Source organism: Loxodonta africana, chromosome X, assembly GCF_030014295.1.
Source record: "Loxodonta africana isolate mLoxAfr1 chromosome X, mLoxAfr1.hap2, whole genome shotgun sequence".
Classification (NCBI taxonomy): domain Eukaryota; kingdom Metazoa; phylum Chordata; class Mammalia; order Proboscidea; family Elephantidae; genus Loxodonta; species Loxodonta africana.
In genome coordinates this window covers 128,225,821-128,250,807 of record NC_087369.1, presented here as the reverse complement: position 1 = coordinate 128,250,807, position 24,987 = coordinate 128,225,821, and the positions used below count along the sequence as shown (strand labels likewise).

The 24,987-nt window shown below is 45.9% G+C and overlaps 1 protein-coding gene across 1 annotated transcript in view; it reads right to left on the bottom strand.

The window, feature by feature from the left end:
- Positions 1–3,522: 3,522 nt before the first annotated feature.
- The window catches only part of FRMPD3 (FERM and PDZ domain containing 3), a 93,544-nt gene continuing 72,079 nt past the window's right edge, over positions 3,523–24,987 (bottom strand). Inside the window, 3 exon segments of the mRNA XM_064278661.1 lie at positions 3,523–7,404; positions 8,976–9,797; positions 19,528–19,672. Coding sequence (XP_064134731.1) covers positions 4,349–7,404; positions 8,976–9,797; positions 19,528–19,672 — 4,023 coding nt within the window. The 3' untranslated portion in view covers positions 3,523–4,348.

The window sequence follows — 24,987 nt, the reverse complement described above, 5'->3', positions numbered from 1 at the left end:
CTTTGACAGGAGGATGCCAGACTGACTAACTAAAAAGCAAACCAAACCTATTGCCGCTGAGTCAATTCCAAGTCACAGTGACCCTACAGGGCAGGGTAGAACTGCCCCATAGGGTTTCTAAGGCTGTAAATCCTTATGGAAGCAGACTGCCACATCTTTTGCCCATGGAGTGGCTAGTGGGTTCAAACTGCCAGCCTTTTGGTTAGCAGCCAAGTGCTTTAACCACATGCCACCAGGGCTCCTCCTCCAGACTGCCTAGTCCCATCCAAATGCCCAACTGTGGTGCCCTGGGTGAACCATTCCCAGGGGAGTGAGAACTCTTCTCAAAAGTTACAGAGTCTGGGAGAGCTCTCTTGTGACAGTCACCTCATTTAACATTCATCCATTCTTCATTCATTCAACATTTATTGAAGACCTACTGTGTTCCAGAGAGGCAGCGGTAGTGCCGTGGGGGAATTCTCACCTTCTATGTGGGAGATCTGGGTTCAATTCCTGACCGGTGTACCTCATGCGCAGGGACTGCCTATAAGTCAGCAGAGATTTATGTGTTGCTATGATGCTGAACAGGTTTCATTCAGTACAGCTTCCAGACTAAGACCAGGAAGAAAGCCCTGGTAATCTACTTCTGAAAATCAGCCAGTGAAAATCCTATGGATCACAATGATTTGATCTGCAAGGGGTCATGGGGATGGCCCAGGACTGAGCAGTGTTTCATTCTGCATGGAGTCGCCATAAGCCAAGGGCTGACTTGATGGCAGCTAACTATGTGCCCGGTCCTGGTGTGGATATCCAGGATCTAGAACTGAATAAAAATGCTTTCTGACCTTAAGGAGCTACCAGGGTAGCAGAGGGCCATAGGGGCCCAAGTTTCTGGACTGCCCACTTGGGTCATTTTGAGTGGTAGCAGGTTTTACTTTACACTGGTATTGACTTCCACTGGATACCAACCTTGAAGTTGGCAGGCAGCACCCAGATTTCTGCCACCCTTCCTAGGGCTGTCACCCCTGGTTCCCTCCCATGCACAGAGGCAAAGCTCTGATTTGTTGCTGGGGAACACACAGGGCAGCCCAGCCTGATTATGCTGTCTCTGGCTCCTTCAGAAGGCTTTGCTTCTAAATTCTAAATCTCTTGTAGACATTAAAAAACAAACAAAAAACCTTCAATCAACCTTTGAGGGCAAGTGACTAATCAGGGCCACTGCAGATGATTATGTAGTTTGTGCACCCAGCCAAAGAGGCAAGCAGGCTGGAGAAGGCTGAAATTACCAAGCCATGTACCCACAGGGTTATCACCTAGTTGTCATTGCTGTTAGTTGCTGTTGAGTTGATTCCAACTCATGGCGACCCAAGTATACAGAGTGGAACTGCTCCATAGGGTTTCGAAAAGATCGCCAGGCCTTTCTTCCGAGGCACCTCTGGGTGGGTTTGAACCACCAACCTTTGGGCTAATAGTCAAGCACTTAACCATTTGTGTCACCCTAGAAAGTGAGTCTTTTTCTAATTCGTCCTCAGGGCATGGTGGTAGGGGGAGGGACAACTTTTTCTAATTTGCACAGAGGCTCCACATTGGTGAGTGGTGGACCTGTGACTAACAAAAGGAAATCAGAGAACAGGAGAAACAGAGTAATTTCTCACCATTAGGTCACTCTCTGCAAAGCCAGAGCAAGCTACTCTGCTTAGGGTTGGGCTGTTTCTATCCTATCCAAGCCACCCTCCCCACCTGCCTCAATGAATTGCCAAAGGCAGTTGCAAGGGATTCATTAGTCTAAACTACAAGGTAGTCAGGTAAGCTCTGAGGCAAATGGGCAAGTTTCAGAGGGAGAGACCCCATTTCCCAATCCCAACCTGATACCAAAACCCAAAGCCTTTGCCATCAAGTCGACTCCGACTCACAGCAGCCCTACAGGACAGAGGAGAACTGCCCCACAGGGCTTCCAAGGCTGTAATCTTTACAGAAGCAGGCTGCCACAGCTTTCTCTCCTGGAAAGGCTGGTGGGTTCGAACTGCCGACCTGCTGGTGAGCAGCCGAGCACTTATCCACTGTGTTACCAGAATCCTCCTCATCCTGATAGCTGGCCTAAAACCCTGTCTCCTAAGTCCCAGGCCATCTGGTATACTAGGCATGCAGCACATAGTGTTCCTGTGCTTAAACCCTTCAGCTCTGAGGTCACAGGCATGGTGGCCAGGTGAGCCAGAGACCTCATGGGCCAGAGAAAGGAGTAGATGATATCCAACTCCTATGACAAACAGGCAGCTTCTAAGAAAAGCAAAAGGGGATCTCTTGCATGTTGGGGAGTTGGGAGGAGCTGGGTCCTCAGCTCCCATCACCCATCAGTGCCCAGGTACATGGGAGCAAAGGCCCAGGAAAAGCACTCAATGGGACCACCACCAACCAACAATTCAAGGACACAAGGACACTCACAAAGAGGCACCGTGAAGCCTTACTGGGATAGTAAGATGAATAGATTTATTTGTTCTTGTTTGAAAAACAAGACATAAGTTAGTATATATATAATTTATATATTTTTATGTAGTATATATACTATATACAGACATTAGAAAATGTTTCCTCTCCATGAGGCTGAGGGAGAGGTGAAGGATGGTGGTGGGATGACACAGGTGGGAGCTGAGTGGCAAATGTGTAGGATCAAGAAGTTGGGAGAAGAGGGAGACCAAGTCAGCACTCTGGCTGGCAGTGGTCGCGGGGGAAAAGGATTCCCCACTGGCTGCATCTCTGGCCCATTAAACAAGTTGGTCCTGTGGGATGAGAGGCACGGAAGAGGGGGGCTGGCTTCTGCAGAAGGAGCTCCCCGCATCCCTGCCCTGAGAAATCACCACTCAGAGGGGCTTTATTGCACTGGGGAGGGTACCAAGGACGGGCAGAGGGTGGAGGTTAAAGCACAGTGTATATTTTTATAAAACTCACAGAAGAACGAGCGATTTCACATGGGTCTGTCACATAAGGGTGGAAGAGAGGCAGACACAGGGGATGAGTGTGTGGGAACAAAGGGAGAGATGGAGAGGTGAGCGGTAAGCAATCTGTACAGAAGAAACATTGGCTTTCTTTGTTCCCTACAGTGGGGTCATCCGTAGGGACTCCGTGTCTTCACTCCCAGGAAAGTAGAGGGGTGGGGGGTGGGGGGGGTGGGAGAGCGGGGAGGGGCAGCGGTGGCAGCAATAGATGTGTGTCAAGAAGGATGCTAAACAGTGTGAACCCCCTTCCAGATTGTTCTGGAGAGGGGGAAGAGAGGTGCAGGACTGCACTGGGTAAGGCGCTCAGCTGCTTTTCTTAGAGAGACAAATCCACAGGGTCAATACACAGCCAAAAGCGTATACTCGGGATTAACATATCACGCTAGCTTCCAGAAGTTTAAGATATAGTGATCAACACCCCCCACCCCACCCCTCCCCTCCCCACCCCTCTCCCTCCCCACCCCTCCCCCTCCCCCCCTCCCCCCCACCCCCCACCCCCCACCCCCAATCCAGAGCTAAGTCAAACTCCTAAGGACAGTCTGTCTGGTAGAGATGTTAAGGGAGGTGCCACAGGCAGGCAGCAACAGCCCTTGGGCTGGGCTGGGCTGGGCGGGCTCCAAGGCCTGCGCTGGGTCTCCCCAGGGCAGAGGTTTTCACCTTACCCAAAACAACTGGGGTGATCCCAGACGCTTGCTCCCTAGTGGACTGAGTTGCCCTGCCCACCAGTGAGCGGCAGGGCACTTTGGGGATGGCTGGTGTGGAGCTACGGGACCTGGGGGCGAGAGCTCCCAAGGTTGCCAGCAGTGAGGCCGGCTGCGAATAGCCCTGTGTGGCTGCTTTCTGCAGATATACCACCAGGGCATGTGCCCTCTGCAGTGGCTCCTGCCAGGTGACTGTGAGCCCAGGGTGGGTGGGCACATCTGGCTAGAACGCCCCCTCCCCTCTGCTCTGCGCTGTGGCCTGCTGCTACTGCCACTGCTCCCTGTCGGAAAGCAGATATCAGGAAGAGCGCAAGGCCCTTGGGCCTGCCTGCTTCAGGCCCCGGCCCCCCTGGTGGAGCAGGAAGTGAGCCTGATGTCACCTCTCAGCCCCTGGGAAGAGAGAAAAGATAGCTTTGCCAGTGGGCGTGGCGACAAAGGGCCTTTGCCCTCACAGTGACACACAGAGGCCAGGGAAAGGTGGAGGACACCCAGGGCAAGCAGCTGCCTGGAGCCTCAGGGAGCGTCTCAACCAAGGGAGTTGTCACTCCCTGGAGACTAAAGGGCTCTTGGACCCTGACAGGCCCAGCAGATACACACACTCACCACAAGATGCAAAGACCACAAAGCTCAAAACCTGGGGCCTTGGTTCGGGGAGGGCAGGGTTGGGCAGATGCCCTACTGAATAAGGGTTTTTAAGGAGCGGGTGAATGTGCTCATAACAGTCGCTGAGGTTGGGGAGCCTGGTGGGTGCTCTGTGGCTGCCCCTATAGCTGCTGCCTGCTGCTGTTGTTGCTGCTGCTGGTTCAGGTTCCGGGCTGTGGACTCCTCAGCTGCGCGCAGCAGGAAGGTGTAGTTCCTCACCACCTCTTCTACCTTGGCCAGCAGCTCTTGGCGCTGGGCTTCAGAGCGCACGATGAACACCAGCCGCACAAAGGTTTCGATGAGGCTGCTCAGCACCTGGAAGCTGCCTGTGATGGCTGCCAGCATGTGAGTTGGGCTCTTGTCCACGTTGGCCACACGGCGGCAGGAGGCCCGGAGCTCCTTGAACTTGAGAGCCAGCTCGAGCTTGTACTCGGAGATCTGGGAGACGTAGGGCTTCGGGGCGCGGGCCTCGGGGCTGGCCACACATTGCCTCAGGACTGTCAGCAGCTCATTGGTGTCCAGCTGGGCAGCCAGGAAGCCATCGGGCAGGCCATAGGCATGGGCCCGCAGAGCATTGATCTTGGCCAGGCTCCCCTCAAAGGTGGACACCCGCAGGTCAATCTCCTGGGTGCGGGCAGCCTCGGGGCTGCTGCTGCTGCAGGTGGCTGCATCCAGCACCTGCAGGGTTCTGCTCACCACAGGCACCACCTGCTCATCCAACTTCATGCCTGGCAGAATCTTCATGGGGATGGAGTAGGAGAGCTCATCCCTGCCGTCACTCGCATCATCGGCCATGTCGCACTTGCGGTAGTAGAAGCAGTAGCGGATGGAGCAGCACTTGCTGCTCTCACTGTCCTCGTCCAGCTCGGCAGGCTTGCGGTACACCTCCTCTGGCAGTGAGAACATGGCCATCTGCCTGGGGCCTTTGGTCTCAGGGGCAACCTGGACATAGGAGGGCTCTCCTAGAGTTGGTGACTCCAGAGACTTGCTTTTGGGACCCAAGGCTAGGGGGAGGCCTGCCTCTACCTCCTTGGCCTCCCTGGGCAGCATCCCCAGGGGTGGGTGAGGGTAGACATCCGAGGTCAGCGAGGCCCTGTCGCCCTGGTCCTGCTCACTAATACTGTAGCGGCGCATCAGTTTCCTGTAGTTGGGAGCTCCCAGACACTCGCCCCCTGAAGCACACGTGCTCAGGCATGAAACACCGCTCTCAGGGTCTGATCGGCACTCCCGGGATTCCAGGCTGGTGGAGCGGATGCGCTGCATGTTGGTAGGGCTGCTGAGGCTCAAGCCTAGGCCAGCCTCTGGCTGCTTCTGGGTAGGGGGGACCTTGTCCCTCTCCCTTCCCTGGAGGCTGGGCATGGGGGTCTGGGCGGCCTGAGGCCGGCCCCCCCGGCAGATGCGCTTGCAATCGCAGCTGCGCCTCTGCTCCCGCGACATGCCAGGTCCCTGTTGCACAGGGCTGCTGCGTAGCTGGCAGCTGCAGCGGCCAGGTGCTGGAGGTTGCAGGTACTCAGTGCCCGGCAGCTCCCCCTGGCTTGGGGGCTTTAGAAGTTCCTCTAGGAACTCCAGCTCATACTGCTTTACCTTCTGCAGCTGGGCCTGCCGCTCATCTGTCTCCTTCTTCTGGCGGGTTGGGAAGGTGGCAGAAAATAAATTGCGCAGCCGGAAAGGACCTCGGGATGACTTGGGCTTTACAGGGCCTTCAGAGACTGAGTGGGCTCCATCCAGGGTTGTTTCAAGCTTCAGGGAGGGCATGGTGCTCACCTGTCGGCTGTCGACCTGAGGCCTCAGTGGACTCTGGCCTCGCGGCTGGCAGCTGGGGCTGTGGCCTCGTGGCTGGCTGCTGGGGCTGTGACCACGGGGCTGGCAGCTGGGGCTGTGGCCACGAGGCTGGATGCTGGGGCTGTGGCCACGGGGGTGGATGCTGGGGCTGTGGCCACGGGGCTGGCAACTGGGGCTCTGCAGCGCTATGGGGTAGCCAGCTCGGGGAACCAGGCTGGTCTCCTCGAGCTTGCTGCTTTTGGCTGTGTTCTCCAGCTGCCCCTTCTCCCCCTGGCCTGAGGCTGTGCCTGGCTTGTGCAGGGCTGGCTTAGTACCCTCAGGCCCACCCTTGCCTGCCCCCTCCCCTGCAGCCTGCTTGCCCAGTGACTCTCGACTTGCTCGTGAAAGATAGCTCTTGGGAGGAAAACTTTGACCTAGCATCCTGTCCTCTTGCGGGGAGATGTGCAGGCTCTCAGCCCGGCTGCCTGTGAGTGCTCTGGGGCTGGAGGAGGTGCTCTGCTGCTGGGAACTCTGTGAGCGCTCTGGACCACCGGGATTCATTTTGAACTTAAGATTCTTATTGGCACTGCTGCTTGTCATGCTGACCTCTGGCCTCGCCATGCTGGCCTCCAGCCTCCTCTCCCCCCTACTGGGGGGGTTCCCTAAGGGCCCCCCAGGGGTGGCTAGACTTTTACTGTGAACCACCTGCTGTAGGGCAGTGGAGATGATGGCTGGGGTCACACTGCCCTTGGGGTCCAGGATAAGCTTGGGGCTCAGCCTGACTTCCTTGGGCAGGTTCTCCCTCAGCTCAGAGGTCTGCTCTTCACTGAGGGATGGTGTGGCTGCCCTCAGTGACATCTCTAGGCCTGCCCTGGCATGGCCAAACCCTTTGTCCTCAGGAACTGGGGGCAGCAGGCTCAGATTCTTCTGCTCACTAAGCTGGGGGGGCAGCGCTGGGTGCACTGCCAGGGCGTAGGTTCGCTCACCCTGTAGCTGGGCCTCGGACTGAGGCAGCTTCCTCCGAGCACCAGGGGGACCTGGACTCTGGCCTGTGACAGCCGGCTGGCGGGATGGGTTGGGATCCGGGCGCCCAAGAGAGTAAGGGGCTGTGAGAACAGCCTGGGCTGCACAGGTCTGGATCCGGAAGGGCAGGTCCTTGCGGGCAAGGAGGCTGTCCTTGTTGAGATGCTGGGCCAGGAAGTAGGTGGTATTCTGATGTTGTTTCATGGCCGACATCATCTCCGACATGTCTGTGAGCTCTGATGAGTTGGTTTCATGGCCCGAGTCCAGTGATGATTCAGGGGTGATTGTGGCCAGCACAATCAGACCTGGAGGAACAGGGACAGGGCTTGTTACACTGACTGAGATCAAGTCCCTTTCAAAACAGAGAGAGGTAGAGAGCTTATGGAGGCCAAGGCCAGCTAGCAATGTTTCAAGCCGAGTAAAAACACTAAGGCCTAGAGGCACTGCAGGGCTGAGGGTGGAGGGGCGCAGAGAGGCAAGCTGTGACAGGGATTGTGAAGGAAATCACAAGAGAAACAAAAGATGTAGAGACTATCAGGGCAGATTGATAGCAAATTAACATGCAAATCACACACAAAACAACATGCTAATCAACACTATTTTTAGATTCAACAGCTAGGAAATTTTTTGTTAATTGCCCTGAAGAGGGCTGGCAAAGAAAGGCCCCTCCGTATCCCTCCTCATCTGGACAAACTTGCTTACCGTCCTTGCAGCTGAGGCCATTTAGCTTAGCTTGTTCTCTCTCTGGCTGCCTCAAGCCTGGGAGCAACTAGTGCTTGGAGCTCCAGACTTGGAGCAGAGAGAAATGCCAGACCTAGGGCCAAACATGTGGGGTGGGTTCCAATGCCAAGGATGATGCTCATGTGCACAATAGGGTGGCAGGACCCTCACACCCAGAAAAGCCAGGAATTGGTACTCTCCCTGGTCAGCCAGGCTCCCTCAGACCCCAGTCTCTTTACCCTCTCTTCCTGCCACCTCATGTGCTTTCTCATATTCCTTATTCCTCCATATTTATCTTTTGTTTCTATGTCATTGATCTCTTCCTCTTTGTTTTCAGGTGTACATGTATGGAGGTAGGTATGTGCGACTATAGGTATATGTAGGACATGTGTGTTTGTCCACAAGATGTATGTATGTATATATATCAAGGAATAGCATGCATGTTGCATGATTCTCCTACCAAATAATCATTAATAATGACAGCTACAACTTACTGAGTCCTTACCATGTGCTTAGTATAAGCAGTGGTTTGCATGAATGATCTCATTTAATCATCACAACCCTATGTGATATGACTATCATCAACTCCGTTTAAGATGACAAAACTGAGGCGCAATGAGGGCAAGTGCCTTGCCAAAGGTCACACTGCAAGTGAGTCAAGAGGCCAAGACTTGGATGTTTTTGACTCAGAGCCCATGCTCTTAGGCAGGATAAGACCTCAGCCCTGAGCAGTGATGACTCTTGACTCCCCTGATCCCAGGTCTCTAGGTGGTTAGTTGGTTGTTTTGGTTTTCTTCCAATCATATGCATATTGGATGATCTTTGCCCGTCTTCTATATCTCTCACAATTTTTCTCTGATCCTCCATCCTTGCCTGGCTCCGTAGCTGTCATGGCCCCAATCCCTGAGGTCCATCTGTTAGGCATTTCCAAAGAGACAGAATGGTGAGAGCAGAGCTCTAGCTAGAGCTGAGCAGCCAATCACTGCTGCAGGATCACTGCCCCCTTGACCCTATCTGAACTACCTCTGGCCCATCCACTGCCCTGACATACAAGGGTGACTTTGACATCTACTTGGGAAGAAGCAATGTCACCTGCTGGCCCTGCCTGGCCAGGAGAGGGGAGGGGAGGCAAGAGGGAGGAGGAATTGGCCATTACCTGCAGTCTGTGGGGGTGGGGGGTGTGGTCCATCCTCTGAAGCAGCCAGGGCTTCCAGAGCCTGCAGAGTAGACACCAAGGCATCATCTAGCTCCTGGGCATGATCTCGGACTGTCCGGGTCTGCACGCTGTCAATCAGTGTCACTGGAATCTCATCGTACAGGAGCCCACGCAGGTGGCGTCCTTGTTCTTGGCTCTGGACGGCCCGGCGCTTGGTGTCATCCTCGTCAGAACTGTTGTCTCGGAAACCAGGGGGTGGGGCAGCAATGGCAGGCAGCAGAGAAGTGCTCTCATCTTCCTCCTCCTCCTCCTCCTCACTCCCAGGAGGTGGGAGGGACATTAAGTCTACCATATTGTCACGACAAGAGCCAGGCCTTCCACCTTTGCGAGGGCCCAGCTGCTCCTGGAGTTTGGCTTTGCAAGAGTCACAGTAGAAATTCAGGGATTCAGCCCCAAGGGAATTGTCCAAGGTATAGGACCTGGCCCTGCTGGCACAAGGCTCGTGGTCTAGGCTGGCTACGTCAAAGTCATCTGGGATCACCTCATAGCCTTGGCCAGAGCTTTTGGATGTGGGGTCAGACTTGGTCCGGGGCCTGGTCTCCTCAAAGAAGATTAGGTTCTCGTTGACATCCATCCGGCTTTCCTGCTCCTTCCTTTGTTCGCGCATATGGAGGTAGCAGAAGCTGACAAGCTCAGAGTCGGCAGGCGGGGGCGTACAGTGGCTCGACCTCCTGGGGCTGGTGGCCACGCTGCCCAAATAACTACTCTCCTTTTTCCCCAGGTGGCCCCCAGTGACAGGGCGGTGGGCGCTGTGCATGTAATCTAAACTCAGAAAGAGAATCAATAGATGAGCCCTGGTGCTGAGGATTGTGGCAGAACTCCCTTGGCATCTCTGGCCCATGTCTCTGCAGCACAACTGGGTGGCAGGTACCAAGACCAAGCATTACCTGGCTGCTGGTGATTAGGGGAATGGGAGTTGATGAGTTATGTCAGTGCTGACCCTGGAAGCAGAGTGAGTAGAATATAATGGACTGTGCTACTAGTAGCCCCATTCACCTCTGAAATGGGAAAAGGCATGCAGTGAAGTAGGGTGGGGGTGAACACTTTGGAATCTGGGCCCAGCTGGACTCTTGCATGGGTATGTCTGGTCTGAGAGTCAGCTGTATGCATACTGAAAAAGGTGAGATTTATTTTATGCCCCCTTTGAAACTGTCCCTGCCCTCGCCCTCATCCTTTTCAGAGTCTTTCCAATCTTCAAATATCCAATGCTTTAGTGTTTTCTTGAACCTCTTCTAGAAGAAGGAAATAAATCTGACAAGTACTAATGCTGGGTGATACAAATAGTTAAGCATTCCCTACAAACCAAAAGGTTGGCAGTTAGAGTCTACCCAGAGGTGCCTTGGAAGAAAGGCCTGGCAATCTACTTCTGAAAGATCACAGCCATTGAAAACCCCATGGAGCACAGTTCTACTATGACACACATAGGGTCGCCACGAGTCAGAATCAACTCGATGGCAGCTGTTTCATTTTTTAGTAGAATTCTAGGCACTAGTACGTATGAAGTGTATGGGAGATATGCCATGATATGCCATGAGATATGGGGGAAGAGAGTCGGGAGAGTAGTCTTATAATTCCTCAAATCGTATCAGTAAAGTGATGGGCTTCTTTGCATTCATGCAGGGCCAGCTCTGTCTGCTACACATGCATGTGGTAAAATGTTCTTAGAATTGTCTTTAGGCAAATGCTTTATCTCTGAATGGCTTCTCTCTCTCGTTCTGTTTTGGGATCCCCTCCCTATATTATCTATGAGAAAATATGCAGAAAATGCCAACTCACTTTGCTATTAGCAGACAGGCAGACAGATGGCAAGCAAATACTAACTTAGGCTAAGATCATTACACACGATCCCATGTAATCCTCACAACAACCCAATGAGGTAGGTACTAACATTGTCCCATTTTACAGAGGAAGAAACTGATCCAGATGGCTTTGTGACCGATATAGGTCATAAGTAGCAGAGTCTGAATTTGAGCTCAGGTCTGAGTGACTTCAAAACCCATTACTCATTAGCTTAACATGGTGGTCAAGATGCTGGAAAACAAAACTTCAAAATATCTTTCAAATTCCAGTTCAGCAAGGTCAGTGTGTCAGTGTTGCCTTTCACTAGAATTTAGAGGCATCAGAAAAGCACAGTACTGGCACCTAACAATAAAAACAACAACAACAACAAAAAAAAAAACAATAGAACTCCAAAATACATGAACCAAAAATGGACAGGATTGAAGGGAGAAATAGACATCTCAATAGCAATACTTGGAGACTTCAATACTCCACATTCAATAATGGATAGAACAATTGGGCAAAAAGGATCAGTGAGGAAACAGAAGACTTGAACAACATTTTATAAACCAACTAGACCTAGGAGAAATTTATAGAACACTCCACCAAATAGCAGCATTCTTCTCAAGCACACATGAAACATTTCTAGGACAGACCATATGTTAGGTCACAAAACAAGTCTCAATAAATTTAAAAAAGACTGAAATTGTAAAATGATTTTTTCTGACTACAATGGAAAGAAAATAGAAATCAGTAACAGAAGAAAAACTGGAAGTTTCACAAATATGTGGAAATTAAACAATACACTGTTAAAGAAGTTAAAAGAGTCACAAAAGGAATTAGAAAATACAGATGAATGAAAATGAAAACACAACATACTAAAACTTATGGATGCAGTGCTCAGAGCGAGATTTATAGCTGTAAATGCCTACATTACAAAAGAAGAAAGATGTCAAACCTATAACCTAAATTTACACCTTGAAAAACTAGAAAAAGAAGAGCAAACTATGTTTTCTGATCACAATGGAATTAAATTAGAAATTAGTAACAAAAGGAAATTTGGGAAATACACAAATATGTAGAAATTAAACAGTACACTCTTAAATAACCAATGGATCAAAGAAGAAATGACAAGGGAAATTAGAAAATACTTTGGGATGAATGAAAATAAAAACACACATACCAAAACTTATGGAATACAGCTAAAGTAGTGCTTAGAGGGAAATTTATAGCTGTACAAACCTACATTAACAAAGGAGAAAGATCTCAAATTCATAACCTAACCTTCCATCTTAAGTATCTACAAAAAGAAGAGCAAATTAAACTCAAGGCAAGCAGAAGAAAGGAAATAGTAAAGTATAAAGGGTAGAAAAACAATATAAAAAATCAATGAAACTAAAAGTTGATTCTTTGAAAAGAACAGCAAAATTGACAAACCTTTAGGTAGATTGGAAACCCTGGTGGCGTACTAGTTAAGTGCTATGGCTGCTAACCAAAGGGTCAGTAGTTCGAATCCACCAGGCGCTCCTTGGAAACTCTATGGGGCAGTTCTACTCTGTCCTATAGGGTTGCTATGAGTCGGAATTGACTCGACAGCACTGGGTTTGGTTGGTTGGTTTCGGTAGACTGAACAAGTAGAAAAGAGAGGAATCAAATTACTAAAATTAGGAGTTAAAGAAGGGTATCACAATGGACTCTATAGATATGGGAACCATTATAAGGGAATACTATTAATAAGTTCATGCCAACAAAATAGAAAACTTAGATGAAATGAACAGATTCCAAGAAAGACACAATCTACCAAAATTGACTCAAGAAGAAATGGAAAATTTGGATAGACCAATAACTGGTAAAGAAATTGAATTAGTAATTTAAAATCTTCCCATAAAAAAGCCCAGGCCCAGATGGCTTCACTGGTGATTTCTACCAAACACTTTAAAAGAAGAACTTATACCAATCTTTCACAAAATCTTCCAAATAACAGAAGATGAGGGAACACTTCTCAACTCATTCTATGAGGCCAGTACTACCTTGATATTAAAACCAGACAAATATGCCACAAGAACACTACAGACCAATATCCTTTATGAATACAGATACAAAATTTCTCAACAAAATACTAGCAAATTCAATCAAGCAACGTATAAAAATAATTATATACCATGACTTATCTCAGGAATGCAAGGTTGATTTAGCACCCAAAAATCAACTAATGTAATACACCATGTTAATAGAATAAAAGACAAAAACCACATGATCTCCCAATAGGTGCAGAAAAAGTATTTGACAACATCCAACACCCTTTCACGATACAAGTCAACAAACTAGGAATAGAAGGGAACTTCCTCAACCTGATAAAGAGCACCTACAAAAAACCCACAGCTAACATCATACTTGGTGAAAGACTAAAAGCTCTCCCCCTAAAATCAGGAAAAAGTCACGGAGGTCTGCTCTCCCCATTCCTATTCAACATTGGACTGGATATTCTAGACAGGGCAATTAGGCAAGAAAAATAAATAAAAGGCATCCAGATTGGAAAGGAAGAAGTAAGACTCTCTCTGCAGGTAACATGATCTTGTATATAGAAAATTCCAAAGAATCCACTAAAAAATTATTAGAACTACTAAATAAGTGCAGCAAGGTTGCAGAATACAAGATCAATGCACACAAATCAACTGTACTTTTATACACTAGCAATGAACAATTTGAAAATAAAATTAGGAAGACAATTCTATTTATAATAACATCGAAAAGAATTAAATACTTAGGCATAAATTTAATAAAAGTATAAGATTTGTACACTGAAAATGACAAAATATTTGTGTAAGAAATTAAAGAACATTTAAATAAATGGAAAGACAATTCTATGTTCATGGACTGGAAGTCTTAGATGGCAATACTTCCCGAACTGATCTAAGGATTTGACACAGATCCTATTAGAATCCCAGGTGACTTGTTTGTAGAAATTGACAAGCTGATGATTCTTAAATTCATATGGAGTTGCAAGGAAGGAAATGCTAATGTACTTCCAGAATAAACTAAACAATCTTGAAAAAGAATAGCAAAGTAAGAGGACTCACACTTCCTGAGTTCAAAACTTACTATAAAGCAATGGCAATCAAGATAGTGTGATACTGGCATAAGGACAGACATATAGATAAATGGAATAGAATTGAGTATCCAGAAATAAACATTCACATTTATGGTCAAATAGCCCAATTTAAAAATGAGCAAAGGATTTGAATTGACACTTCACCAAAGAAGATATGCAAATGGCCAATAAGCACATGGAAAGATGCTCAATATCATTTGCCATCAGAAAATTGTAAATCAAAACCATGAGATACCACTCCACACCTACTATAATGGCTATAATAAAAAAGACAGACAATAACAAGTACTGGTGAAGATGTGGAGAAACTGGAATTCTTGTACATTGTTGGTGAGAATGTAAAATGGTGCAGTCATTTTGGAAAAGAGTTTGGCAGTTCCTCAAAAAGTTAAACATGGGGTTACCATTTGAACCAGAAATTCCACTCCTAGGTATCTACACAAGGGAAATGAAAACATTTCCGCTCAAAAACTTGTACATGAACGCTTATAACATTATTGTTCATAATAGCCAAAAGGTGGAAACATTCCAAAAGTCCATCAGCTGATGAATGGATAAAGAAAATGTGGTATATCCATACAATGGGAACATTATTTGGCCATAAAAAGAAATGAAGCACTGATATATGCTACAATATGGATAACCCTTCAAAACACTATGCTAAGTGAAAAAAAAAAAAAAAACAGACAAATAACCATATATTATATGATTCCATTTATACAAAATGCCCAGAACAGGTAAAATTACAGAGACATAAAGTAGATTAGTGGCTGCTTAGGGTTGGGTGGTAATTAGGAGGAAAATGGGGAATAGCTGCTAATGGGTACAGGGGTAAAAATATTCTAAAATTGGATTGTGGTGGTGGTTGTGGAATTTTGTGAATATACTAAACATACTAAAAAAACAACACTAAATATACTTAAAAAACAACATTGAATTGCACACTTTAAATGGGTGAATTTTATAGTTTGGGCATTATATTTAAATAAACCTGTTTATTAAAAAAGCACAGAGCTGGACACTACTTATAAAAAGAGCTAAAATGTGCTATGCGCTGTGAAAGGACCTCATGTAGTTTATCTCACATAATCCCCTCAAATACCTCACGAATTATTATCCTCAGTCTACGGACAAGGAAACAGACTCAAAGTTTATGGGCCTTACCTATGATCACACAGCTAAGACGTGGCAGAGCGGGGTGGGAACCCAAGTCTCTCTGACTTCAGATCCCAAGCTCTTGCTGTTTTCCGTAGACCATGTTTTCCCTCTAACTATAGATTCAATATAATTACATTGAGTGAGTTCATTTTGGGCCTTAGTGACTATATTAGCAAACTCTGCATCAGTTGGGGGGAATATTATCTAATAACCCCCCACCCAGGCCTCTGAGACTTAGGGAAGTAGCACTCTCGGGGAGCACCAAGTCAGGAGTATGAACTGTCATTTCAGGAGGTATCTCTATCCCAAGGCATTGTCCACAGCTCCTGGGGATGCAGCAGGTGCTAACTACCTTTGAGACAGCTGAACAATCGGGGTAGCCAGCCTGGCAGTAAGCTTCCATCGGGGGCTGGCACTCAGGGGCATGTTCAATAAGCAGGTGATGACTGTTCTCAGACAAGGGCTGGAGGTCGAAAGGTGGCTTCCCTCCCTGCAAGATGGAAACATCTCCCAGTACTAGGCTGTCAAGGCCAGGTGATGCAACAGCCCATCACTTGGTACTGGGACTTCCAGATCAGAGGAGCAGCACGAGGCTGTACAGAGGAGAAAATGTGCCTAGAGAAGCCCAAATCTCCTCCAGACAGAAGGTTAGAAGTGCCAGTAAAGCCAGGTGCAGTCGGCTGATGGCTGGGACAGCGTGCCTCCCCATTTGCAAATCTGCTGTAAATTCCTCATCAGTTTCCCCCAAGGGGGATGCTCCAGTTTATCCCTCTGTACTCAGCCACTCAGAAGACTTTCTTAAAAATGTTTGCAAGGAACAGAATGGTGTCCAACTGGAGTTATGTTCAAAAGCATATGCATATATATATGTGTGTGTGTATATATATACACACACACACACACACACACACACATACATACATACAGTCAACATGGCATCAATGCAACTCTATGACTCTATGACTTGGTCCTGTTGTATTCTACAGTCCAATGGGTGTTACTGGTCATAATGATGACCCAGCGGCCTTGCGAGAACCTTGGGTTCTTTCTGAACCATCAACAAAAGCGTCTCTTATATCCAGTCTAGCTTTAGTACTCTGTGCATGTTACTGAGTTTTAACTACAGGAAAATTAGTAGGTCATGTGTGGGATATATAGTAGCCATTAGCCAAAATATTCAGTTCACCAATCACACTGCTTTCTAATCACAGCGGAAAATGTAGAGCTAGTTCCTCCGGCTGAGAAACTAGGGCCCCAAAGTCTTATTTTCCTGGATTCCCTCAGATACAGGGAGCTCAGGACTAGAGAGACAGAGCAACTGCCTGTTGGTACAGTGGTTAGGTGCTTGGCTGCTGAACAAAAGGTCCGTGGTTCGAACCCACCAGCCACTCTGTGGGAGAAAGATATGGCAGTCTACGTCCGTATAGATTTATAGCCTTGGAAATGCTACAGGGCAGTTCTACTCTGTCCTACAGAGTCACTATGAGTCAGAATCAGCTTGACAGCAATGGGTTTGCAGTACAGATGGAAAATAGGCATGTTCTGAGACTTTGTCTAAGCTATGTCCCTCAAGCCCAGGTGCAGGTACTATTCTGTTGTACCTGTTGAAACCTCATGATGTAAATACAAAGGTACTTACCATACTCTATTGGCATTATCCCTTTAATTATCTGTTTTCCCCCACTAGATTGTGAAGTATATGAGTGTAAGGACCATGTCTATTATTCACGGCTATATCCTCAGTGTACGGCACATAATGGGTACTTGAGGAATATTTTTTGAGTGAATAAGTGATATACTTACTTTGGTGAAGCTACTGATAAAGCCCAAGAGGTAATCCCTTCCCTACCATTTCCCCATTTTCTTTTTCTGGGCCTTGAAGGAGAGGTGATAACATTCTCTTTCGAAGTTCCTGGTTTAACAGTATATATATATATTTGTTTTTTTGGCCCAGTAGTTGAGTATTGACTTGGGCTAGCTGGCAGCCAGCAGCTGCTGTGGAACAAGAATATGGAGCCAGTCAGAGACCCCCCCTTTTTAGAGAGACCAAGCCCTGAGTGGGCTGGAGCTTTGGCCCTGGAGGATGCCTGTTTCCTGTAGGCCTTTGCTAAAGAACAACAGTTGATACTGGGGCTTCTGTTCTGGGATGAAAGTGAGGACAGACAGAGGAAACCAATCTCAGTTTTGGACCTTGGCTCTAAAGGTCTGCAAGACCAGTAACTAATAGCCCCTCACTATAACCTGAAGTAAGGTCTCCTCAGTGGTGCTGCTTGCTCTCCACCTTTTCTTCTGAGGGGCCATGAGATTAAGATGTGCAAACCAGCCCCTGAGCTCTGCTGCTGCTGTGGCAGCTAAATGATCACAGGCAAGATGATGAAGCTCATCCCACCCCACCCACCAAGAGCACTTGGAGGCTGCTGTCAACCCAGCAGCCACCAGTCTAAAAGGCCAAGAAACTGGGCCCAGACCTCTAATCAAGCTCTTGGGAAGGTGGTGTCAAGCTCAAGTTCTTGCCTTTCTAGCCAAAAGAGATGGGGAAGGGAACAGCAGACTTTCTCCTGCCCTTCTACTCTTGAGCTGTTTACACATCAATGTGGAGAAACACTACAAACAGCAGAGACAGCACAGTGGTCCATCTGGCTCCTGCATGGACACAGAGTCCTTGTGCTAAAAGCAGCCCAAGTCCCCATTAATCTGCAGGCCCAAGGAGCCTCTCAGGAATCAGGACAGGGTCTCTAAAGACATTCCTAGCATTGATAGAAACCTCATTTCCAGTCAGCAGCATCCCCAAGGGAATCCAGTTAAATAGATTTTCCTTTGGAAAAGCAACAGGAAAACAAAATAGGATGTATTTAGGGAGGCTGAGTCCCTGACTTGGTGCCACTGTCCCCACTGCTAGGATAATATTTAGGGGACTGCACTGTTCTAGTGCTGTCTGTGATGTGAAGATAGAAACCCTTTGTCAGGCATGGTGGGCGTACAGAGTCATCTCTGGTGCGTTTTGACAGTGGATCCCCAAAACAACCCTCACTTCCACATTTGGTTCTTGGCTGGGCTCCAGGCTCTTCCTTCTGTCTTCCCTGTTCCCCTTCTGCCTCTTTATCCTGCTCAGTAAAAGTATAATTTCCTTGGATGTGATTACAAAAAGGTGGACCAATCACAGGAGGCACTGATAATGCTAATGTTGGCTTCACATTTGGCCATCGTTAGGTTCTGTAGTATGGCTGGCTACCTCAGAGCTATTCACCTGAATACCTGCAGCATCTCACCCGCTCACCCCCCAACCCCGGTTTTCTCCTATTCCAAGTCAGTTCCTTTGCTTCTCTATGCGTAGCCTCCTTCATATGCCTCGGGCCACCTAGCCTTTTCCAAACACAGGTGGGTTGCTTTTTAATTCCTGTAGGACATGTTATGAGGTGTAAACATGGGTTTGTCATTGAGGCGTTCATAATGAAGAGACTGCGAGGAGAGAGGAAGTGGGGGTACAATGGCCCTCTGGGTGTTGGGCCATCCTTCAGGAGCATGGTTCTGCTCTCAAACACCTCAACCTAGATGAGATGTGACCATGCTGAATACTAAGACAGTCTTGATGAGAGAAGAAATAGTCAAGTGGCAAGGGCAAGCAGACTGAGAATTTTCAGTGAGAAGGGCAACTATGGGGTAGTAAGTCTCAGCTTCACCCAACATGTTTGGGTGCTGGGGTGGGGGCAGCACTTACTGCATATACATGAGCCTTAGGTACTATTTGCGTACTTGCTTCTTTTCCTCCTGTTTCAGTTCTGGGCAGCAGTGCCTGGACTGGGCTGATTTTTCCCAAGGCCCCTGTTTGTGCCATCGCCAGGAAAGCTCTGAGGGGTGGCTGCACTGAGTTGCCTAACTGGGAAGCCTTCTGTTTGGGGGCTGCGTTTAAGCTTGTTCTTTGTGATCGTCCCCTCCTATCTCCAAGCCTCCTGCTGGGCTGTACTCTGGCCCTGCGCAGTCTTCCCTACCGCAGCCTGCCATGGCCTCTTATTTCAAGCAGCTCTGTCAATCTCCCTATGATGAACAAAAGAAAGTTTTAAACTTTATTTTCAACTCTATTCAACTATGCAAGAACACCCATGGGTCTACCCTAGATACTGTACCTATAAAGCTTTGTCTTAGAGCCAATGAAATTATTGAATTGGCTCTATTTATCACTCATTTCCTGTTTTTATCTTACGTTCATTCACTGACTCAATCACAATGTGTTGTCACAGTCATCCTTTGCATAACAGGCACATCTGAAGGCCAGCTGACTTTTCTGCTGGGTTGGGCCAGGTAGGATGCAGTGGCACAGCATTGGCTCCTGGTAAACCAGGCACTGTCAGAATGGGGTGAGCACTAAGGCAGAGGAGCTCCTCCCTCCATCTCTCCAGGGTTCAAAGGGCTTCTGGCACACTGAAAACAGAGGCTGAGCCCTACCTGCTTTGATCATCGGAAGTGGAAGAGGCTGGCTAGCAGGCCTAGAAAAGACCATCTTCCTGGAATCCAGCAGGAGGCGGCAGTATCCCGCAATCAGGCAGGCAAAGTTGGTGGCTTCTGGCCACTCCATTAACAGCACCAGAGGCTGGAGAAGAGAGGAAGAAACATGAGGACACAAGGGGGAGGGAGGCAGGTGCATTTCCAGAAGGACAGTAGTGAAGAAAAGATGACTTGCATAGTTATAGAAACCATACTTCCTGATTCAAAATTTGAGGCATATGGCCTGACAAGTAATTTCTTCTGATTTGTGAATTTATTTATAGTAAACTCTTACCCAAGTATAAAAATTAAATCAACCTTTAATTACACATTTAATGAACCACCTTTACTGAAAACACCTAAAATTACATAACATCTTGTGACTGCTGTGGGGCTGTATTTGTGTTTGTCAGGGCTTAGCAGATGTGCATGCAGGCCAGCTGAGAGAGCTGGGGTGAAGCTGGGAGCCTAGGCTAGACTAAGGAACAGCCTGGAACACTCTTTATTTATTTTATTTTGTTGTTGCTGAGAATATACATAGCAAAACATACACCAATTCAACTGTTTCTACATGTACAATTCAGTGACGTTGATTATATTCTTCAAGTTGTACGACCATTCTCACCCTCCTTTTCTAAATTGTTCTTCCCCCATTAATATAAACTCACTGCCTCCTAAATTTCCTATCTAAGCTTTCAGGTTGCTGTTGTCACTTTAATCCCATATGGTTTTTAATAGAACGTAACGCTCAAGGCAGATATTCTTTACTAGTTAAGCTAAACTATTGTTTGGTTTGAAGAAGGCTTTCAGGGGACATTTTTGGTTTCAAGTTTAAAGATTATCTCAGGGCAATACACTTTTTGTTTGTTAAGAAATTGATTGAAGTTTATTTAATATATGATTTGCAGATCAGGGTAACACTTCAGGGAGTCAAAATTGTTTCCCAGAGGATAGAACTTCTGTTTATATAATAACAATTTACCTTAAAACACAGCTTCTAGTATGAACTTAGAGTTTGTTTCTTTTTTACATAATTTATTTTTGTTGTTGTTGAGAATATATACAGCAGAACATACACCAATGCAACAATTTCTACATGTACAATTCTGGAACATTCTTTTTTTTTTTAATTTTTATTGTGCTTTAAGTGAAAACTTACAAATCAAGTCAGTCTCTCACACAAAAAGTTATATACACCTTGCTACATACTCCCAATTGCTCTCCCCCTAGTGAAACAGCCTGCTCTCTCCCTCCACTCTCTCTTTTCGTGTCCGTTTCGCCAGCTTCTAACCCCCTCTACCCTCTCATCTCCCCTCCAGGCAGGAGATGCCAACATAGTCACAAGTGTCCACCTGATCCAAGAAGCTCACTCCTCACCAGTGTCCCTCTCCAACCCATTGTCCAGTCCAAGCCCTGTCTGAAGAGTTGGCTTTGGGAATGGTTCCTGTCCTGGGCCAACAGAAGGTCTGGGAGCCATAACCACTGGGGTCCTTCTAGTCTTAGTCAGATCATTAAGTCTGGTCTTTTTACGAGAATTTGGGGTCTGCATCCCACTGTTCTCCTGCTCCCTTGGGGGTTTTCTGCTGTGTTCCCTGTCAGGGCACTCATCGGTTGTAGCTGGGCACCATCTAGTTCTTCTGGTCTCAGGCTAAGGTAGTCTCTGGTTTATGTGGTCAATTCTGAAACATTCTTGATGGTAAGTTTCTTCAGCGCAAGAACTAGCTCTTGTTCATTTCTCTACCCCCCTACAAAACCCAGAATTGCTCCCTGGACATAGAGGCCATTCCATGGAATCAAGTGTTAACTGTGCCTTCTGGGCCAAAAAGTCTTTCTGATCTGCAGCCATTCACAGATTTTCATGCTCTCCCCTTTTCCTCTATTCCCCAAAGTGTCCTAGAAATGCTATTTGGTGTTCCTTATAAAAAAAAAAAAAAAAAAAAAGAGTTCCTTGGTCAAATAAGTTTGTGAAACAGCTATGCAGATATTTTTACTACGGGAATTCTCAGACTCTTTAATATAGCAATGTGCACTGTGAAACTTCAAGGGAGGGCTTTAGTATCCCAAATTTATTTGACCAAAAAAAGTCTATTTTCACTGAACATCTCATAGTAATAGTGTTTTTTTTTTTTTTAATTCACTTTGGGAAATATTAGAATACTCTGTTGGCTTCTGTTCCTGACCCTGGGATTAACCCTGGGGTTAACTGGTTGACTGTTTCTCTGATATATATAAAAAATGATATAACAAAAGTATCAGAACCTTTGTTAAAAAAATAATTTTTGCATCATGAGATATACTGTATTTTTATGGAAATAATGCATGTTTTCTACGTTTGTTTGCCAACTTGCACCCTCCCTGTGACGTATTTTCATAAATGCTGCTATGACAATTTTTTTTACATGCTGCTGCTGCCGCAAAAAAAAAAAATAGCATAGCGTGTTTATAAAAATACCTGTGTGGGGGGGAGGGCAAAAAAACGTAGAAGGCATATATAGGTTGTTTGTGTAAAAATATGGTATTAAGAAATAACAAGACCAAATGCTGGTTTTATGAAAAATCTAAAAAATTGATAAACCACTGGCCAACCTGACAAAAGGAAAACAGGAGAGGAAGTAAATAACCCGAATAAGAAAGGAGATGGGTGATATTACAACAGACCCAACTGAAATTAAAAGAATCATATCATTACTATGAAAAACTATACTCCAACAAATTTGAAAACCTAGAAGAAATGGATGAATTCCTAGAAACATACTACCTACCTAAACTAACACAAACAGAGGTAGAACAACTAAATAGACCCATAACAAAAGAAGAGATTGAAAAGGTAATCAAAAAACTCCCAACAAAAAAAAGCCCTGGTCCGGACGTCTTCACTGCAGAGTTCTACCAAACTTTCAGAGAAGAGTTAACACCACTACTACTAAAGGTATTTCAGAGCACAGAAAAGGATGGAATACTACCAAACTCATTATATGAAGCCACCATATCCCTGATACCAAAACCAGGTAAAGACACCACAAGAAAAGAAAATTACAGACCAATATCCCTCATGAATGTTAGATGTAAAAATCCTCAACAAAATTCTAGCCAATAGAATTCAACAACATATTGAAAAAAATAATTCACCATGACCAAGTGGGATTCATACCAGGTATGCAAGGTTGGTTCAACATTAGAAAAACAATTAATGTAATCCACCACATAAATAAAAGACAAGAATCACACGATTTTATCAATTGATGCAGAAAAGGCATTTGACAAAGTTCAACACTCATTCATGATAAAAACTCTCAGCAAAATAGGAATAGAAGGAAAATTCCTCAACATAATAAAGGGCATTTATACAAAGCCAACAGCCAACATCACCCTAAATGGAGAGAGCCTGAGAGCATTCCCACTGAGATCGGGAACCAGACAGGGATGCCCTTTATCACCACTCTTATTCAACATTGTGCTGGAAGTCCTAGCCAGAGCAATTAGGCTAGATAAAGAAATAAAAGGCATCCAGATTGGCAAGGAAGAAGTCAAAGTATCTCTATTTGCAGATGACATGATCTTATACACAGAAAACCCTAAGGAATCCTCCAGAAAACTACTGAAACGAATAGAAGAGTTCAGCAGAGTATCGGGATACAAAATAAACATACAAAAATCAGTTGGATTCCTCTACACCAACAAAAACAACATCGAAGAGGAAATCACCAAATCAATGCCATTTACAGTAGCCCCCAAGAAGATAAAATACTTAGGAATAAATCTTACCAGAGATGTAAAAGACTTATACAAAGAAAACTACAGTACACTTCTGTAACAAACCAAAAGAGACTTACATAAGTGGAAGAACATACCTTGCTCGTGGATAGGAAGACTTAACATTATAAAAATGTCTATTCTACCAAAAGCGATCTATACATTTAATGCAATTCCGATCCAAATCCCAAGGACATTCTTTAATGAGATGGAGAAACAAATCAATTTCATATGGAAGGGAAAGAGGCCCCGGATATATAAGGCATTACTGAAAAAGAAGAACAAAGTGGGAGGCCTTACTTTACCTGATTTTAGAACCTATTATACCACCACAGTAGTCAAAACAGCCTGGTACTGGTACAACAACAGATACATAGACCAATGGAACAGAATTGAGAATCCAGACATAAATCCATCCACATATGAGCAGTTGATATTTGACAAAGGCCCCAAAACAGTTAAATGGGGAAAAGATAGTCTTTTTAAGAAATGGTGCTGGCATAACTGGATATCCATTTGCAAAGAAATGAAACAAGACGCATACCTCACTCCATGCACAAAAACGAACTCAAAATGGATCAAAGACCTAAATACAAAATCTAAAATGATAAAGATCATGGAAGAAAAAATAGGGAGAATGTTAGGAGCCCTAATACATGGCATAAACAGTATATAAAACATTATAAAGAATGTAGAAGAAAAACTAGATAACTGGGAGTTCCTAAAAATCAAACACCTATGCTCATCCAAAGACTTCACCAAAAGAATAAAAAAACTACCTGCAGACTGGGAAAAAGTTTTTAGCTATGACATTTCTGATCAGTGCCTGATCTCTAAAATCTACATGATACTGCAAAAACTCAACTGCAAAAAGACAAATAACCCAATTAAAAAATGGGCAAAAGATATGAATAGACACTTCACTAAAGAAGACATTCAGGTAGCTAACAGATATATGAGGAAATGTTCACAATCATTAGCCATTAGAGAAATGTGGATCAAAAACTACAATGAGATTTCATCTCACTCCAACAAGGCTGGCATTAATCCAGAAAAAAAAAACACAAAATAATAAATGTTGGAGAGGCTGTGGAGAGATTGGAACCCTTATATACTGCTAGTGGGAATGTCAAATGGTACAACCACTTTGGAAATCGATTTGGCGCTTCCTTAAAAAGCTAAAAGCTAGAAATAGAACTACCATACGATCCAGCAATCCCACCTCTTGGAATATATCCTAGAGAAATAAGAGCCTTTACATGAACAGATGTATGCACACCCATGTTCACTGCAGCACTGTTCACAATAGCAAAAAGATGGAAGCAGCCAAGGTGTCCATCAATGGAAGAATGGATAAATAAATCATGGTATGTTCACACAATGGAATATTACGCATCGATAAAGAACAGTGAGGAATCTGTGAAACATTTCATAACATGGAGGAACATGGAAGGCATTATGCTGAGTGAAATCAGTCAGTTGCAAAAGGCCAAATATTGTATAAGACCACTATTATAAGAAGTTGAGAAATAGTTTAAACTGAGAAGAAAACATTCTTTTGTGGTTACGAGAGGGGGGAGGGAGGGAGGGTGGGAGAGGGGCATTCACTAATTAGATAGTAGATAAGAACTACTTTAGGTGAAGGGAAAGACAGCACACAATACAGGG